General features: G+C 44.0%; 1 protein-coding gene and 1 pseudogene across 2 annotated transcripts; both read left to right on the top strand.

Annotated features, from left to right (window-relative positions):
* Nucleotides 1-1,681: 1,681 nt before the first annotated feature.
* On the top strand, nucleotides 1,682-2,183 carry LOC129069630 (guanine nucleotide-binding protein G(I)/G(S)/G(O) subunit gamma-5-like; annotated as a pseudogene).
* Nucleotides 2,184-5,843: 3,660 nt separating this feature from the next.
* ADPRH (ADP-ribosylarginine hydrolase) lies at nucleotides 5,844-15,811 on the top strand. Of its 2 annotated transcripts, none has more exons than XM_054572312.1 (5): nucleotides 5,844-5,962; nucleotides 6,812-6,913; nucleotides 7,993-8,318; nucleotides 10,355-10,715; nucleotides 12,251-15,811. In XM_054572312.1, exons 3-5 carry the CDS (start codon nucleotides 8,006-8,008, stop codon nucleotides 12,663-12,665), a joined length of 1,089 nt encoding a protein of 362 aa, XP_054428287.1. In that variant the 5' UTR covers nucleotides 5,844-5,962; nucleotides 6,812-6,913; nucleotides 7,993-8,005; the 3' UTR covers nucleotides 12,666-15,811. The 2 variants fall into 2 exon arrangements, with proteins under 2 accessions (XP_054428287.1, XP_054428286.1); XM_054572311.1 differs by having other exon boundaries at nucleotides 5,857-5,981.
* The last annotated feature ends 1,349 nt before the right edge of the window (nucleotides 15,812-17,160 follow it).

Here is a 17,160-nt window from a genome sequence, read left to right as displayed (position 1 = left end):
CTCCATCAACCTGGCTAACACTGTTTGTCCCACCCTGGAGACCCCCTGAGGCTTTGCCCTACCAAAGCCGTTAAGAGAGGCTGTTCCATATGAACGGCTGGTCATGGCTCATGCTTAACAATTTCCCAAATTCTCTCAAACAAGCAAAGCAGGACCTAGTGAGCCCCAAGCCCCCATACTTCTTGCTAAGTGGCCCCAGGCCTGGCACTAGTAGTATCCAGCCTAGGTCCACAGCTTGCCTTCACCTGGGAATCTCCAAGTCCAGCACAAGCAGCAGCTGTCTGAAGATTGCTTTGTAGTTCATTCAGGGTGGCCCTGTGCAGAACAAATATCGGGGCTGACTTTGGCCTGTACCACTCAGGAAATCCCAGAGCCTGCATACACTGTGGTCAGCTACAGACTACATTGGAGCACCACTACTCTGCCCCTGCACAGCTGACTCTCCATGGAGGGCAGAGGTTGGTGGTCAGTGGTTACAGGCAGTCCTTGCAGCTGACAGGGCTGGGTAAATCCCTCCCATTGACCAGATAACAGCAATCAAGACTCAACTACAAGAGGAGGGTGTATTTAGTTCACATGGAGGGTGTACCTCGAGCTCCCTGCTTGAGTGATAGGGAGGCTGTACCACTGGCCCCTACAGGACACCTACTACATTAGGTTACATTACCAAGACAGGGAGTCATAGCAGCTATATATAACACATAGACACAAACACAGGGAGGCTGCTAAAATGAGGAGACAAAGAAACATGGCCCAAATGAAAGAACAGGTTAAAACTCCATTAAAAGAACTAAACAAAATGGATATAAGTAATCTATCACATGCAGTTTTTGAAACACTGGTTATAAGGACATTCAAGTAATTTAGTGAAGACCTCAGCAGCATAAAAAAGATCAAGTCAGAAACAAAGGATACACTAATTGAAATAAAGAACAAATTACTGGGAAACAACTGTAGAGTGGATGAAGCTGGAATCGAGAATCGAATCAATGATTTGGAACATAAGAAAACAAAAAACAACCAACCAGAACAACAAGTAGAAAAAAGAATCCAAAAAACTGAGGAGAGCGTAAGCAGCCAATGGGACTTCTCCAAGCATTCCAACATTCACATGATAAGGGTGCCAGGAGAAGAGAAAGAGCAAGAAATTGGAAATCTATTTGAAAAAATAATCAAAGAAACTTCCCTAATTTGGTGAAGGAAATAGACATGCAAGTCCAGGAAGCACAGAAAGTCCCAATTATGATGGATGCAAAGAGGCCCACGAAAGATACATCATAATTAAAATGCCAAAGTTTAAAAAGATAAAGAGAGCATCTTAAATGCAGCAAGAAAAAAGAAGTTAGGTACCTACAAGGGAGTTCCCACAAGACTATCAGCTGATTTCTCAAAAGAAACTTTGCAGGCTAGGAGGGATTGACAAGAAATATTCAAAGTCATGAAAATCAGGGACCTACAGCCAAGACTGCTCTACACAGCAAAGATATCATTTAGAATTGAAGGGCAGATAAAGAGCTTCCCCGACAAGGAAAATCCAAAGGAGTTCATCATCACCAAACCATTATTATTTGAAATGTTAAAGGGACTTAGTTAAGAAAAAGAAGATCAAAACTATGAACAATAAAATGGCAATAAAGACATATCCATCAGCAATTGAATTTGAAAACCAAACTAGTTCGCTGCCCTGCTGTCTGGTGCCGCGGACTCACAACCAAGTAGGCCCAGTTGTCGCGTGCACCATGTCTGGTTCCTCAAGTGTCACCGCTATGAAGAAAGTGGTTCAATAGCTCCGGCTGGAGGCCGGGCTCAACCGCGTGAAGGTTTCCCAGGCAGCTGCAGATTTGAAACAATTCTGTCTGCAGAATGCCCAACATGACCCCCTGCTAACTGGAGTATCTTCAAGTACCAATCCCTTCAGACCCCAGAAAGTTTGTTCCTTCTTGTAATGAAATGAATCTTTGAAGGTATTCTAAACCACTTTTCATGAACCAGTGAATATTCAAAGAGAGCTAAATTTGAAGCCTGTACAAAAAGCTTATTATCCCTGTAACACGTGCCACACTATACAAACTTCTGCTTTTGTCAGTCCTTAACATCTACCTCTCTGAATTTTCATGAATTTCTACTTCACAAGGATGATTATTTTATATACACTGGCAGCGGCATACAAATAAATACTTAGTATTAAAAAAAAAAAAGAAAACCAAACTAAGCAAACAAGAACAGAGACATAAACATGGATATGGAGGGCATTTGGATGGATGTTGGATGGGAGGGGGCTTGGGGGAATGGGTGAAGAGGTAAAGGGATTAAGAAGTAGAAATAGGCAGTTACAGGATACCCGTGGGGATGTAAAGTACAGTACAGGAAATGGAGTAGCTGAAGAACTTATACACATGGCCCATGGACATGAACTCAAGTGTGGGGATTGTCTGAGGGTAGTTCTGGGTGGAGGGGGGCCCAGAGAGAATAATTGGGACAAGTATAATAGCATAATAAATAAAATATAATTTAAAGGTGACAAAAGGAATCATATGCTAATGAATCATTTTTATTGCAAAAATTAAATTTTATGAAATCAGAAAAATAAAGTTATGTGGAAACAAATGAAAATGAATGCAAAAGAACTCAGCTTCCATGGGACACAGTGACAGCAGTCACGAGAGGAAAGTTCATAGCATCGCAGGCCTAACTAAAGAAGCAAGACAGAGAGACCAAAAAGAAAAAGAAATCCAGAAGATCAATAAAACCAAGAGCTGGTTCTTTGAAAAGATAAAAAAGTTTGACAAACCTTTAACCAGAGTCATAAGGAAAAAGAGAGGACCCAAATAAATTAATTTAGAAACAAAAGAGAAGTAACGGCTGACACTCAAAGGATTATAAAAAAATACTATGAACAACTATATGCCAACAAACTGGACAACCTGGGAGAAATGGACAAATTCCTAGAAACATACCATCTTCCACAACTGAATCAAGAAGAATCAAAAAACTTGAACGGACTGATTACAACTAATGAAATTGAAGCAGTAATCAAAAAATTCCCAACACGCGAAAGTCCTAGACCTGATGACTTCATAGGCAAATTTATGTCAAATATCCAAAGAACTAACACCTATCTTTCTCAAACTATTCCAGAAAATCCAAGAAGAGGGAAAACTCCCACGCTCCTTTTACAAAGCCAGATTTATCCTAATTCCAAAGCCAAATGAAGACACTGCAAAGAGAGAAAATTACAGGCCGATATCCCTGATGAACATAGATGCTAAAATCCTCAACAAAATATAAGCAAACTGGATCCAACAATACATTAAACAGATCACACACTATGATCAAGTGGGAGTAATTCTGGGGATGTAAGGTTGGTACAATATTTGGAAATCAATAAATGTGATACACCGCATAAACAAAATGAAGTACAAAAATCACATGATCCTGTCAATAGATGCAGAAAAAAAAGCATTTGATAAAATCCAGCACCCATTTGTTATAAAAACCCTCAGCAAAGTGGGAAAAGAGGGCTCATACTTCAACATAATAAAGGCCATATATGACTAACCCACAGCCAACACCACACTCAATGGGCAAAAACTGAAAGCGTTTCCCTTAAGATTTGGAACGAGACAGAGATGCCCAATGCTTTCACCTCTCTTATTCGACATAGTGCTGGAAACTACTTCTTTCTTAACATGTTATAGAAAAACAAGTGCCTCAGTTCTTAAATGCCTCTTCACAAAGAATGACTAAACAGAAAAATCTATCAGTAAGAGGAGAAGTAAAAAAGACATACCAAGCTATCCCATATGAAGCTAATGATAAATGTATACTTACTAAAGAACGATTTCTTCTTCTCTTGTGTTACAAATCAAAGTAGAGATGTTCAAATTGTTCAGTTTTCTAGAGACGTCACGTCTCCAATTCAACTGCCTTGTACTTGATGATTTCTCATCAGAGTGTGGTAGCTTTGAGGAAGTTCTCCCAGCTAAGTCAGCTTCTTTAAGAGGGTGTGGCTGGGGCAAACCCCACAATGCCTAGGAGAGAGCAGCAGACAGTCTGAGGAGAGGGAAGAAAGTAGTTGGAGGGGTGGGCTGCTCCACTGACTGGCAGTAGGTTCTCTGTGAGCTTTATGGGATGCCTGTTCTGTGCTGGTCCCGAGTTTTGCTTTAGCACTCAGAGTTATCCCTCTCTAGTCACTGTCATGCCACTACAGGAGTGGGCCACCCACCTCACATGTAGTGGACACTTTTTGGAGAGTGCTCAGCTCACAAGGCTACTCCTAATTGCAGGTCCACCTCTCCAGCCCGCAATCATCACAGAGTGGGCTCCTGGCAGCCATGTTGGACAGTGTATCCTTAACCATGGTTGAGCACCCGCAGGGGAGCACAATGACAGAGCCAAGGAGTGGGGTGAGGACAATTTAGTCCCCTCCACCCCATTTTCAAACAGCTTGCTACTGCTATGCCTTCTCTGTAGAATTCTGGAGCATTCTGTGGGTAAATAGCTGACCCATGCTTGTCCAGCCGACCTGCTTTGCTCATGCAGAATCTGGCAGCACCTTGCCTGGGCCTGCACCTTTCTGTTGGCTGTTCGCTGGGGCAAGGGCGGGCAGCCTCTCTATTGCCTGGGCATGGGCTACTCTTGGGAGTTCTGCACTCAAGCCTGTGCAGTCTGGAAACATGCAGGGAGCTAATGCTTGGGGGGCTACTCTTGACCAAATGGGGCTGGAAGCTAATGGATAACTGCTTTCCCCTTTGGTTGCCCAAATGGAGACCTCAAAGAGACATGTTCAAAACTCACTGAACAACACACCAAATGGGTGCATTTCATTATATTTAAATTGTATCTCAATGAAGAAAAAAGAACAAAACTCTCTGACCAAGTCGGGGTCATTACAGCCAGAAAGAATAGGCATAGCAAATCAAATTTTTGGATAGGTATATAGAATATTAATGATAATGGAAAAAATATTATGGAATAAGCATTGCTGAGTCACTTAAAACTCATCTCAAGGCTGAGCCATAACCATCCTGGAACAACTGTTACATGGGCCTATATGGACTTGACCTCTTTGGAATTTTGTCCTCCCTTATTTCCATACTGGAACTAATCAACCTCTGTTCACATGCCAGAAATCCTTCATTTCCACGGAAAACTACCTTTTTGTGGTTTTAGCCTTCATAAACCCTGACTTTCTTTGATTGCTATCGAGGACAGTTTGGGTGGCTCCTTGGGTGTTTCTCTGCTTTTGCTCATATAAACGCTTTTTGTTCTTTATTGTAGCCCAAACCTTTTGGTGAACACACATATGTTGATTCTAATTCTCTTTTAAATGACACTATTAATTTATTCAGACAAAAGTACTCTTACTTTTTCCCTGCTTTCATTTACTATCAGGATGAAAAAAATAATATTTAGCTGCCAAAGAAATGACAAGAGTTAAAATCTTAACAACCACACTAAGAAGTGCTATTATTGTCCCCTTTTATAGATGAGGGGCCCAGAAAGGTGAAAAAGGCCGAGTATTTGGCTACATAGCTAGGCGTGAAGAAAAGACCGAGGCACGTCCTTGGAGCCCACGTGAGTCACTGATAGACGGAGCCGCGTTCCCGGAGTCGCTTCTCAGCGCCCTCCCGAGCGCGAGTGGCGACGATGCAGGCCCCGTCGCCCCCGCTCGGGCACAGAGGGCCGCTGCAGTGCTAGAAAGCTGCTTTCGAAACCCCCTGTCCCACGGAAGCCGAAGTTGGCCGCGCGGAAGGCACAGGGTACTCCTTCACGGGCCGTAGAAACTGGGAGCGGTCCCCCAGCCTGGCGACGCAGCTCCGCCCCTGTCGCGCAGAGCTGGGCTCCCGCGGCTCCGCCCCGTGCCTGCAGCTGCCGGAGGAGACTAGGCCTCTGTCCGCACCCTGAACCGCCCGCCCCTGGCCCGCCCTTGTCCCACGCGCTCCACTCCCTCGGCCACCAGGTATTCCACCGGCCACCAGGTACTCCACTGGCTGTCCTCTCCCCTCTCCCCTGCCGGCCCTCTCCCGCGCCCTCTTTTCTCGGCAGTGACCAGGTCCTGCCAGCTCCCTTTCCCCTCCTTCGCCCTTCCTCGCCTTGGTCCCGGGTGCGCGTTCTCCCCACGTCCCCAGGGATCAGGTACACCCCAGCACAGCGGCTCCTGTGCTCTCTCCTCCCTCGCAGTGGCCGGGTGCCCCCACCCACTCCCGTCTCGCCTGGGCGCGGCCCCCGCGCCCCTCCATAGAGAAGCAGAAGTCTGCCGGGAAGCAGCTGACCAACCTTAGTTTTGAATTTATAGTTCGGGGAGGAAATGTAAAGTGTAAAAATTCAGAGAAATTTAAGGTATAATTGCATTCTAAAAGCGGGACGCTAGAGCACTATGTGTGAAAGTTAAAAGGGTTTTCCAGCGGAAAGAGATGGTCATTGTCCCCCAGCCCCACTTACAACTCAAAAACCACATGCTCGGTGGAGCCACAAGGAATTACAGAAAGGAAACTGAAGACATTGGGAGAGAAGGTGCAGAGGGACTAGAAATTGGTCCTCTGAAGCTCTTAGGACAGGACTTCATCCCCCTTCCTCCCCGACTCTCCAATTAAAAGTTAGGAATATCGAGGTCCAGGGTGGATGGTTTGTCTACAATCACACAACTGATTCTTGACAGAGTCAGGTCAAGTAGCCCAGAACTCCAGTTCCTAGGCGTCATCTCTAAGTAATAAAGCATGTAAATACTGGTCCACAAATACCCTTTGTGAGCTAAGAAATTCAGCATGATCAGTATTGGCATGCTCAGTCTTCATTTGCTCTTCTCCAGGTACTGGCCGGCCTGCATTCCCAGACCAGCAGAAGAGCAGCTGGGGAAGGACTCCCGAAACCCCAGGACTTGAACTCCAAAGGCTGTGTCATTAGATTTTTGGCAAGTGGGAGGGAGGATTGGCATCTTGGAGGTGGAAAGAGCTTGAGTTGAGGGGGGAATGTGCTAGTCTACGAGCGGTAAAAGGTGTTTAGCTGGCCTATGCAAGTGGAGGGGATGGGTCCAGTGGGAGCAGACAGGAGGGCTTTGAACTTGAGTACTACAGACAGTAGGGTCGGGAAGAATTGGAAAAGCACCTGCAGGAAAACCAGCACTTTACCAGGATTAGATTCATGGAGGTCATATTAGCTGAGATCCTAGGACTCTAGAAGTTAATCATTTAGAAGAAAAACAAAATTTAAATATTGCTGTTGAAAGGAAGGTTGTGAGGACAAAGTATTCTGGTTCATAAACAGAAAAGTCTTTTCCCTGGTTGTGTATGAATAATAAAAATAGTGCTTCACAAAAATTTATGTATTTACTCCTCATGACAAACCCAGGAGACTGTTACTACAAGGACATTTTTATCACCATTTTAGAGATGTAGAGGCTGAGGCACAAAGAGGTTGCCCCAGTGAGTAGGTTTATGTTGAGGGGAGTGGCCTAAAATCAGAAGAATCTGGTGTTAGTGCCTCCGCATGCTGATTGTGTGAACTTACCCTCTCTGAGCCCCAATTTTCTTATCTGTGAAGTGCACACTGTAACCCCTGCCTAGTAATGAGACAGAAGGTGCAGGTGCCGTGTGAACTGTGCTTTGTAATGGAAAGTACTACTTAAGTGAAGGAGGGATGCACTTTCAAGGCCAAATCCCAACTAAAAAGAAAACGATAAGCTTGGTTTGATTTCCAGAATGTAATGGGCTTTGGAGTCAGATGGACTCTTAACTATGCCACTTAGCTCTGCGACCTAAGATAAGTCACTTAGCATTTCTGAAACTGAATTATCTCTGTAACCCTCATTTCACTTATTTGTAAAATGGGCCTAATAATACATTCCTTGTAGAGCAGTTGTGAGAATTCAATGAGGTGCACTTGATACAGTGCCTACAAGTAGTGAGTGCTCAATAAAATGTAGATAGGGCTATTTTTTTTTCCTGATTCTTCTTTCTCCTTATCCTCTGTGTGTCTTAATTTCCCCCCAAGAGACAGCCTTACCATGTGTGCGGGACTAATCGAGAGGTACGTGGCTGCCATGGTGCTGAGTGCAACTGGAGATGCTTTGGGGTACTTCAATGGGAAGTGGGAGTTCCTCCGCAACGGGGAGAAGATTCACCAGGAGCTGGCCCAGCTTGGTGGCTTGGATGCCATAGATGTGGAGAGGTGGAGAGTCAGCGATGACACAGTGATGCACCTGGCCACGGCAGAAGCTCTCGTGGAAGCTGGAAAAGTCTCAGACTTGGATCAACTGTATTCCCTCCTTGCTAAGCATTACCAGGATTGCATGGAAGACATGGATGGCCGGGCACCAGGTGAGGGCAACCAGTGGAGGTCCTGCACAAGTAGAAAATAAAACAGGGTTGATCGGTCGGTGCCTTGGTTGGAGCATCATCCCATAAGCAAAGGGTTGTGGGTTTGATTCCTGGTTAGTGCACATACCTAGGTTCTGGGGTCAGTCCCTGAGCCAGGTGCACACAGTCCCCATTCCTAAGCATGTATGGCACAGGCACATACAAGAGTTAAACAACTGATGTTTCTCTCTCTTCTTTTCTCCCTCCCCCACTTTCTCTAAAAGTCAATGAAAACATGTCCTTGGGTGAAGATTAAAAAAAATTGTGATTGAGATTTACATACCAAGGAGACAGTACTTTTTATAATTTTGATAAAAACAGAAACAACCTAAATGTCCCAAAATTTATATAATTATGGTGATATATTCAGAGCCAGTTAAAATTATATAGATAAATATTTCCTGATATTGAAAGATGTTACATATTGAATGAAAGATAAGTAGGTTATAAAACAGGATGTATCTTATGAACTCACTATCATTAAAAGATATGTGTATATCTGTTGGGACAAGTCTGGAAAAATATACACAAGGATGTTCATAATTATAGCTGGGTAAAGGGAGTATTTATAGTTTCTTATTTTCTTTTTGCTTATTTGTATTTTCTGAGTTTTCTGTAATGAACTAGTTTAAAGAAGATATTTTTTCATTTGATTTCCAGAATGTAATGGGCTTTTGGAGTAATGGGCTTTTCATTCAAAAATGAAAAGTGGAAAGTGTCCCGTAGAGACTTCATTTCTGTTTCCAGGTCTGCTCACAGTGGTTCTTGCCAACTTTGGGAAATAGTTACAGCCACTTGGACCACCAGGTGATTTGAATCACCTCTTCCCTAGCCCGTCTCACCTTCCTCTCCTCCTCTGGAAGCTTGAGCTGCTAGAACAAAATGCTACAGATTGGTGGCTTAACGAACATTTATTTTCTCACTGTCTAGGGGGCTAGAAGTCTGAGATCAAGATGTTGGCAGGTTTGGTTTCTCCTGAGGCCTTTCTCTTTGACTTGCCAACGACCTTCTTATATCTGTGTCCCCTCACAGTGCACATCCCTGGTGTCTCTATGCATCCAAGTTTCTTTTTTTAAGGATACCCCTCAGATTGCTTTAGGACCCACTCTAACGTTCTCATTTTAACTTCATCACCTCTTTAAAGGCCCAATCTCTAAATACAGTCACATTCTGTAATACTAGGAGTTAGAGCTTTAGCATATGAATTTTAGGGGACATAACTCAGCTTATGAGTGATGAAATGCACCTCCTGATGAAAATCACCCCTCTCCAGACATCCAGGGTCTCTGGTGACCCCAAGGATGGGCTGTAGAAGCTGGTCTTTCCATTCTTTCTCCACATATCTCATCAGTTTAACAAGTGGAAAGTTTTCTTTGTTCACTTATGCCTTCTATGACCTTGTTGTGAGTAAACTGACCGTAAGAGAACAATAATACCATACCCCATAGTATGTTACTGCCCCTCCTTGGTTCAGGTGTGCATTCACAGTTCCTAGTGGGATAGGCTGATGGGGGAAGCCTGATTACGCCACTGCCACATGGGGGATGAACCGAGGGCATGTTGTGGCTTTGAACCCATTGCTCCGTCTCTGAGCCCAGTGCTCTTCACTCCAGAACAGTGTCCCCTTTCTGCTACTTGGGAATTCCAGTTGTCAGGTTCTTATTGGGTTATTTAATGGCTTGGGCTTCAAGCTTGATGGTTTTGATGGGGCCACTAAGGAGCTGGTTACATGATTTTGAGAAGGTTCGTAGGCTCTGAGCCTTCGCATATTCGTTTATTGTAATGTCTCAGTAATAACTCTTATCATGCTAAGAGTTATATATAAAGTAAGGCACAGTATTGGCTTGGGGTTTGGAGTTTGAGGGCATTTGTCATCATATTTTTTTTGGCTTTCCCTTTCCATCAAAAATACTTGGAAACAGAGCTTGGTTCTTCCCTCCTGCGGCAGCCTCTGCTTCGGTCACACTGACCCTATGCCCGACCCGGCTCTTCCCCAGGCGGTGCTTCGGTGCAGAATGCCATGCTGCTGAAGCCAGACGAAGCCAATGGATGGAGGATTCCCTTTAACAATCATGAGGGAGGCTGCGGGGCTGCCATGCGAGCCATGTGCATTGGCCTTAGGTTCCCTCGCCTCAGCCAGTTGGACACACTGATCCAGGTGAGCATCGAGAGTGGCCGAATGACCCACCATCACCCCACTGGCTACCTGGGTGCCCTTGTGTCTGCTCTTTTTACAGCCTATGCTGTGAATGGCAAGCCCCCCCAGCAATGGGGAAAAGGACTGATGGAGGTGCTACCAGAAGCTAAAAAGTACATTGTCCAATCAGGCTACTTTGTGGAACAGAATCTTCAGCACTGGTAAGTTTGTAGGTGCATACTCCTGCCAGAAAATGGTTGTGTCTGGGTGCTTGACTGCGTAAGCCTAGAATTCCTAGATCACAGCAACCGTCATGGTTCTCACCATCCAGTTTTGTCATTCATGGCATCCAGCCCCTTCCTGTCCGCCTGCTCAGCATTTCAAGTTCAACTCTGGCAGTGGTTGCCACCAGGCAGCCGAGTGAAGACCTCAGAGTAGTGCAGCTCTGGTCGTGCTTCCTTCATGTATAGGGATCCTGCTCTGTATTCCAACTTTCTGTAGTTTTGTGGCTGTCCTTTACTGAAATGAACTTCCCCATTTATCTTCTGGAACTTGTTTTTCAATGCTGTCTTGATACACAATATTTTGAAATACTTGCCTTGAATGGCCGAGAAATGGGTTTTTTACTAGCTAATTAGTAAGTGGTAAAACCACATCTTCCCCGTTTTCTGAATGTAGTGCACATTGCCTTTCTTGGAATAAAAAGGTCCAGAGGCTTTCTGCTGAAATCACACATGGTCCTGATATTCCAAAGTTCTCTTAAAAACAAACAAACAAACAAACCTGTATAAAGGGAAGATGTGTTAATTGTTGTGTAATTATTTCACAATGTATATGTATATCAAATCATTATGTTGTACACTTTAAATATATACAGCTTTTATTAAGAAAATAAAGCGTAGCCCTTGCTGGTGTGGTTCACTGGATTGAGTGCCAGCCTGAGAGCCAAAGGGTTGCCAGTTCAATTCCTGGTCAGGGCACATGCCTGGGTTGCAGGCCAGGTCCCTAGTCAGGGGCACGCAAGAGGCAACCATACCTTGACATTTCTCTCTCTCTTTCTCCCTCCCTTCGTCTCTCTAAAATTAAATAAATAAAATCTTTAAAAGAAACAAAAAGAAAATATAGCCCTGGCTGGTGTAGCTCAGTGGATTCAGAGCTGGCCTGAGAACTGAAATGTTGCCTGTTCGATTCCCTGTCAGAGCACATGCCTGGCTTGTGGGCCGGGTCCTGGTTGGGGGTGTATGAGAGGCAACGAACCAATCACTGTTTCTCTCTCACAGCAGTGTTTCTTTCCCTCTCTTTATCCCTCCCTTCCCCTCTCTAAAAACAAATTAAATGACAAAAAGGCATCATTAAAATCAATTGTTATATATATATATATATATATATATATATATATAATGAACAGACTAAATAAATAAAGTTTCTCCCTTGAAAGGTGACATGTAACATTATTCTCAACTCAGGAAAAACAAACTTTTACTTTTCACCTTTAACCTGCAATATATCTTTTTAATTTAGCAACAGGTATCAGTGCCTTGTTTATATCTACCCTTAGCAAAAACTTATTGAATGGCTGCTATTTAGAGCTCACTTTGATTTTTATATCATTTTTGAATTAATACAAGAAGTTGAAGTCATCTTGAAAATTTCCCTGTTCACACATCCATCTGGTACCTTTCCTTATGGTTATCAACTTTATTTTTTCAGTTGTTTGTTGTTTGTGTTTTTGTTGTTTTTTTTTTCTGTCCTACAGGTCCTATTTCCAAGACCAATGGGAAAAGTACCTAAAACTTAGAGGGATTTTGGATGGCAAATCAGCCCCCACCTTCCCCAAGCCCTATGATGTGAAGGAAAGGGACCAGTTCTACACCTCGGTGAGCTATTCTGGCTGGGGTGGCAGCAGTGGACACGACGCCCCCATGATTGCCTACGATGCCATCCTGGCCGCAGGAGACTCTTGGAAGGAACTTGCCCACCGAGCCTTTTTCCATGGGGGAGACAGTGATTCTACGGCTGCCATTGCAGGCTGCTGGTGGGGAGTGATGTATGGTTTTAAAGGAGTCAGTCCCTCCAACTATGAGAAACTAGAATACAGAAAGCGGCTGGTAGAAATAGCCAGGGCTTTACATTCTCTTGGGTCAAAGGAAGATACTGTAATTGCCCTTTAGGGAAATATGATGTTCATTTCTGGTGGTTTTTTCCCTTTATAGTCCCTTTTCTGCTCAGTTTCTTTTTACTTTTTCTAAAATCGAGTCATAACCTTGTACTTAGGAAATTTTGAGATAAGTCCCTTTGGCACCGGAAACTCAGTCTTCTCAGGCTCCTTCTGTTCTTCCTAATTCTATCCATTTTCCTATCATGAAGAGTCTTTGCCTCAGTTGATGGGGTTGGCATCTCCCAAGCTAGAAATCTCATAAAGCCTTTTTTGAACCTTTATTTACATCAGCTAATCTTTCACTAATTTTTTTTTTCTGTTGTGTCAGGTTGGGTTCCCCCACAAGCGGACTCAGACAAAGATTTGAGTACAAGTAGTTTATTTGAGAGGCGATTCCAGGGAGCACTGGTAGGACCATGGGGATGTGAGACAGGGAAGGCAGGGGAGACAGCGTGGGCAGGTTACCGCTGTCAGCAAGTGAGACTCAGTCCATTTGGCTTCGCTTTGTAAGGCATTCCTCACAGTGGTCCCACCTGAGGTACAAGCAGATCTGGGTTTGCTTTTTTATCCACTGACTTCCATCTGACATTGGAGGCCCTCACTGCTAAGTTCCTGGTGCTTCTTAGCCTGCCTCTTGTGCAAGCCAAACATTAATGTCTCAGGTAAAGACTCAGATGTTTGCAACAGCAAGCTGTAAGATACAGGGGAACAGCGAGCATTGTATGTAGGGTCCCAACAGAATCTGCTAGATGGTTCTATCTCCTAAATATCCTTTAAATTTATCACCTCTTTTACCTTCTTGCACCAAGTATTTTTCACTTGGGTTTCTGAAATCCAGGCCATTCAAGTCTGGGGAGATGATGCTCCTAGCAGTTGTTTGAACTTTCCTGGGCATGGCACTTAGCGTGTTATTAGTTTTTTGTTGCCTATTTACTTGTATTTATTCTCTAGACAGAACCTAACACACAGAAATATGTAATCAGTATATATCAAATGAATGTTGTTAATTAGCCTCCTATCTCCAGTCTTGCCTTCTTCATTACCCTGCAGAGTTATCTTTACTAATAACAAATCGATTATGCTGAACTTCTAAACATGTTCAATGACTACATAAGCCCCTCTTTTAATTTCTTGATGCTCTTTCCTCTCTTTTTTTACTTTGTAAGTTCATACTGATCCTTCAAGCCTCAGCTCAGGTACTCCTAGGTAAAAACTGCTCTGATTACTCAGGCACATGGTGGCTTTCTCCTCGCTGCACCCACAGCCTTCTGTCCCTAGCTTCACCACACTGATCCTTTCATGTGGCAATTGTCTTCTGGGTCAACTTCAGGGCTCCCTATGAGAGATCGTGTCTTACTCTCTTTGTGACCTCTCTGCCTGGCCCCTGAGAGACATTTAACAAATGCATAGTCTGAAAGTTCAGGATTTGTTGATGTGAATGCATTCTACATGCATTTCTACCTCTGTTTCCTGTGCCTTCTGCTTCATGATTGCCAGGAGTGACCTGGCCAAGATACGCTGAGAGAGACTGAAAGTTTGATGCTTTAACCATGTCTGTGTGCTGACGCAAATGAGACAAGGCTCTCAGCTCTGTATTTGAAGCAGGACTCCGGCAAAGGCATTGGATTTCTCATTCTTTTATACATAAAGGGAGAGGGAAATCCTGAAGCTCTTTTTCTGGCTCAAAAAACTGTCACACATATTTATGTATTTCAGAAAAAAAGTGTGTTTTAAGTATTACAAGTAGGACAGTGGATGCTTCAGCAGGGCAACCAATCAGAATTGTAGACTTTTAGGAATGGTGGGTTACAATTCACAGGACATAGTAATAATCTTTTAAAATTCAGGTGTCTTAAAGGACTCTTTTGTATAAATATTTTGAGGACAGTGTTAGAATAATAGAAAACAGTATATACATTTTTACACAAGATTCCTGAGGAGACAAGTAAGTTGGAGAATCTCAGGTCTACTTTCAATTTCCCACCTGATAAAAACTGACTTTATAATGCTGAATAGCGTGTTTATCTGTGGTTGTAGAACAGAAACCATTTTCTTGAGCATGTCGCTTGTTGAGATGGTTGGGTGGTGGTGCTTTGATGTGGTCTGAAGCTGTCCCCTGGGTGTGCTGGCTCTATGTCCTTCCAGGAGGCGCAGGCCAAGGTCAGCCGCTGCCTGAGCTCTGCCTGGGGCCTCCCAGCATGAGCTACAAAACAGTCTGCTGATGGCGCTACTTGTGCTGGGCCTGGAGGTGGCCAGGCTAGGTCAGGCTGTGCACCAAGGCCAGCTACCGCTGGTGCCTGGGGCTACTTAGAGTTATGGGGCGTGCTGAGGCCACATGCTGCTTGTTTGAGAGATTATAGGAAAGTCTGATGCTTGAGCCAAGACAGACAATTTGCATGAAAAAGCCACTAGAAACGTCATAGTGGGTGGCGTGGGGCCTCAGGGAATCACCAGTTCAGGGAACAGTGTGAGCCTGGTTGATGGAGACTTAGACATGGCGCCTGCCTACTACCTCTGTGGAGAAGGGGCTCAGCAAAGGAACTGTGGACAAAAAGGGGCCACATGCTAAACCTGAAAAGCTCAGGGGAGGCCTAAGTAGCTGTCTTTCAAACTCAGGGACCTAAGGTAACCACATAGGACGGTCTGAAATTAAAAACTTTCTAACTGAAAGCAAGGCATGGCAGGCAGTCATATCCCAGGCTAGAATTTTCCATGATAAAAAGTGAATCTTTACCTTAATTGAGCCTGTCTCTTGTCTTTTGTGTCTATGATAACAAACCTTTGGAACATCAAGGTAACTTCCCTTTTCCAAAACCCCTCAGGCACAACCACCCACCAGAGCAGAGACCACAAATCCCTTCATTGTTTTGGTGTTAATTGTTGACCAGTTAACTATCTTGTATCCACCTATGTAAAAGAAGCCTGTGTCTCTCATTTTACTTTTTATCCAATTCCAGAGGTCCCCCTTGGCTTTCTCCTGCCTCCCAAATCTATCACCAGTGGATTTCATGTAAACCTCTTACCCATCCTCTTTTGATTGAAATGTATAAGATAAGGTGCAAAACTGCCATTTTTCAGAGCATTTTCTCAACTCATTGAGGTTTTGCTTCCTAGCAATTGTTGTTGTCAGTTTGGCTCAAATAAACTCACAAAAATTCGTACAAGTTTGGACTTTCTTATGTTGACACCACCTTCCCTGCCCTACAGGAGGGAAAGGAAACCTCCCCACAGAACCATGACTCATGAATTTTCCTGCAAATCCCAGGTTTTCAGCTGGCGGAGGTGGGGAAGGGAGGTCTAATCACAGAGCAGTTCTGCTACCTCCTTGTAAGTCCTACAGGGATTCGGCTTTCCAAATCCTTCAGTCTTTTCAGAACATGGTGAGGAATGGGGGCAGGAGGGTGAGGGACTTAGTTTTTGTTGTTTTATGGTGTTAGATTTTAGCTACAATTGGAGACAACAGAGAAAGACTCTTTAGATATCCTATTATGTTTGCTTTGCAGATTCTCACTTTCATCACAGACATACTTCAAAAAGAGTTTAGACTTTCAGACTCCATTTTCTCAAACCTCAAAACTTCTTCCCCAAACTCAACTAGTGCCCTTGCTTCCTATTTCTCTGAGGAAAAAAAAGAAGCAGTCAGAAGAGAGCAATGGCGCACTCCCATCAGTACCTCTGCCCATCCACCTGCACCTGGGCTGGCGGTCTCTGGCTTTTTTCCTGACTGTGAATGCTAGTGTGTGGTGCCTGAGTGTGTGGGGGAAGGGAAAGGATGGAAAGGGGACAGGAGGTAGACAAGGTAGACAAGACAAGAACAAACATGGGAACGAGGTAATAAATTATAAGCACAATGTTACAGAAATCAATAAAAATAACCTGAAACAGTATGAATTTGTCATGCACATCAAGTTAATATAAATACACTGAAAAACAGAATAGGTCATGTGTTTTTGACCTGCTATGTGATGATGCTGCATTTGCTTTCTTTGTTACTTAAGATTTCTAGATGTTGTCCAGAAGTCTCAGCAGTACATACCTTTTTAAGATACGCAAAATTAACTTTGGCCTCATCCACCCTTACCCAATCTTCTTCCACCACCACATTTGCCATTTATTCTTCTATCTCTGTCTCTCCAGCGCAAGTAAATGTGCGTTTTTTTCTTTTAACAGCCAGAGAGCTCCTGGGAGTGTGGGGGAAGGAATGGAGACGCTGCTCATTTCACAGTCAGTCCGGCCTACGGGTTAACTCCTTGAGGAGCGGCTGCTGGGGTCTGGTTGAAGATCCAGGGGTTATCCAGAGAGGGCATGGGAGACAACCTTGCCATCAATTTTTTCATCTTTGGGGTTTGGTGTTTGGGAAAGTGACATTCAGGAAGTAGGTGAGACTCTTTCCATTTGGAGAAGGAAAAAGAAGAGGGGGAAGGAAGAGTTGCTGTGTGTCCAGCACTTCACCATAGCCCATTAACAGAAAAAGAAATTAGGCTTAGAGATGTCGCCAGTTGTCCAAA

The sequence above is a fragment of the Pteronotus mesoamericanus genome, unplaced genomic scaffold (genome assembly GCF_021234165.1).
Source record: "Pteronotus mesoamericanus isolate MK-2021 breed Mesoamerican mustached bat unplaced genomic scaffold, CSHL_Meso_final contig_228, whole genome shotgun sequence".
In the NCBI taxonomy this organism is placed as follows: Eukaryota; Metazoa; Chordata; class Mammalia; order Chiroptera; family Mormoopidae; genus Pteronotus; species Pteronotus mesoamericanus.
This window is presented reverse-complemented; position numbering and strand designations above follow the sequence as displayed.